This window comes from Saccostrea cucullata, unplaced genomic scaffold (genome assembly GCF_032062105.1).
Source record: "Saccostrea cucullata isolate Sc308-1 unplaced genomic scaffold, CSIRO_AGI_Scuc_v1 ctg23545, whole genome shotgun sequence".
Taxonomy (NCBI): Eukaryota; Metazoa; Mollusca; class Bivalvia; order Ostreida; family Ostreidae; genus Saccostrea; species Saccostrea cuccullata.
Genome location: NW_026932277.1, coordinates 3,434 through 5,074, shown reverse-complemented (window position 1 = coordinate 5,074; position 1,641 = coordinate 3,434). Strand labels below are relative to the sequence as shown.

Here is a 1,641-nt window from a genome sequence, read left to right as displayed (position 1 = left end):
CTGGAATGTTTCTGGGTCTGTTTTAAACTCATCCTTAAGTGGGTGTATGATGGGGTCTGTCCTAACTTCTTCATTCCCCAAAATAACATGTTTCTGAGTAAAGTCCATGGTGAAGCACAGCATCATCTATTTATAAGACTGTATGGACTTTATGAGAAAGGGATAGTATTCCTTCTACAAACTCCCTCACTTAGGTCTTGTATTATAAATGTCCTTCATAACCCCCACCTCTCCATCTGTACAGATGAACATACTCTGATTTCTGAGGCTGAGTTTGATACAGAGCTACTCCACGAGATAGACAAACATGACGCACTTCCCACACCAAATCTAGAAACCTGTATGAGATATCTACATACAACAGAACAGATGATAGACTCACTCCTTCTAACACAGTATCAAGTCACGATGCTACAGAAACTTACAGCTTATGACCTTCAGAAATCAGCTTTCATATTACAAATGGAAACTTACACACATAAGAACAAACTGAGGTATAGAGCTGACAAAATGTCCTGTTATATGCTGAAATTAGCAGCCAAGTTTGGTTGTATTACTGACATGATGTACATAGCTATGTATTATTACAAGACACTTAGATACATGGAAGCTTTATCTATTGTAGAGATGATCAAGGTCAAGTTAGCACAACCATACCTAATGTATGAGTATAATGTAAATATAGAGATGTATACTGAGGCTGTAGGGGGTCAGTCCTGGTCTACAAAGATGAGACAGGCTGTAGCATGGTATATCATTCTAGACACTGACGTCCAGTACATCAGTGAATTGATACCAGAACAACAGTCTGCTCTACAGAACAACTTGTCTTCATTATCTATCCCACCATTTGTACTGTTATACATGCTAGAGATCTTGTGCTACAGACATGTAGACACAATGAGAGTACATACAGCTCTAGATGATCTACAGACCCTAGTTCACTATGATCAGGGACAGTTTGTACCTTTACATCTCAGAGACATATCATGGCAGATTCTGGGGATCTGTCAACAGGTGACAGGGAACCTCCAGGCTGCTCTATACTCATACCAACAGTCTCTCAGACAACCACCATACAACAGCATACACAGACCTACAGAAATGAGAATACAGGGAAGTTGTCACTAAGATAGCTAAATTAGTAAAATAAATTGAAACATTTACATGTAGGAGTTTAGGCTGGACTGAAAACATTATCCTGGATAGCTCAGTGGTTTGAGTATGTGAATTAATCTTCATGGTTTAGAGAAAACAAGCCAATACCCCAGATAGCATGACTCCGTTGGGCCAACGTTGGTTTTTGGTTGTATGGTTGGTAGAGTGTTGGCGTTGGGGAACAGATGTAGGCCCAACGTTGGTCCAACGTTCATTTACGTTGGCATGAAAGCTAAACCAACGGTGTTGGGCATGTAATGTTGGCCCAACGTTGGTCCAACGTTTATTTACGTTGGCATGAAAGCTAAACCAACGGTGTTGGGCATGTGATGTTGGCCCAACGTTGGTCCAACGTTCATTTACGTTGGCATGAAAGCTAAACCAACGGTGTTGGGCATGTGATGTTGGCCCAACGTAGATTCAACGTTCATTTACGTTGGCATGAAAGCTAAACTAACGGTGTTGGGCATGTGATGTTGGCCC

General features: G+C 41.1%; 1 protein-coding gene across 1 annotated transcript; it reads left to right on the top strand.

Moving 5' to 3' along the window:
* Positions 1–87: 87 nt before the first annotated feature.
* On the top strand, positions 88–1,131 carry LOC134234756 (uncharacterized). The gene has a single exon (XM_062716802.1). It carries the CDS (start codon positions 88–90, stop codon positions 1,129–1,131), a length of 1,044 nt encoding a protein of 347 aa, XP_062572786.1.
* Positions 1,132–1,641: the final 510 nt, after the last annotated feature.

Excerpts from the sequence above, each read along its gene's own strand:
- LOC134234756 (XM_062716802.1), top strand. The coding sequence starts at position 88 with ATGTTTCTGAGTAAAGTCCATGGTGAAGCACAGCATCATCTATTTATA.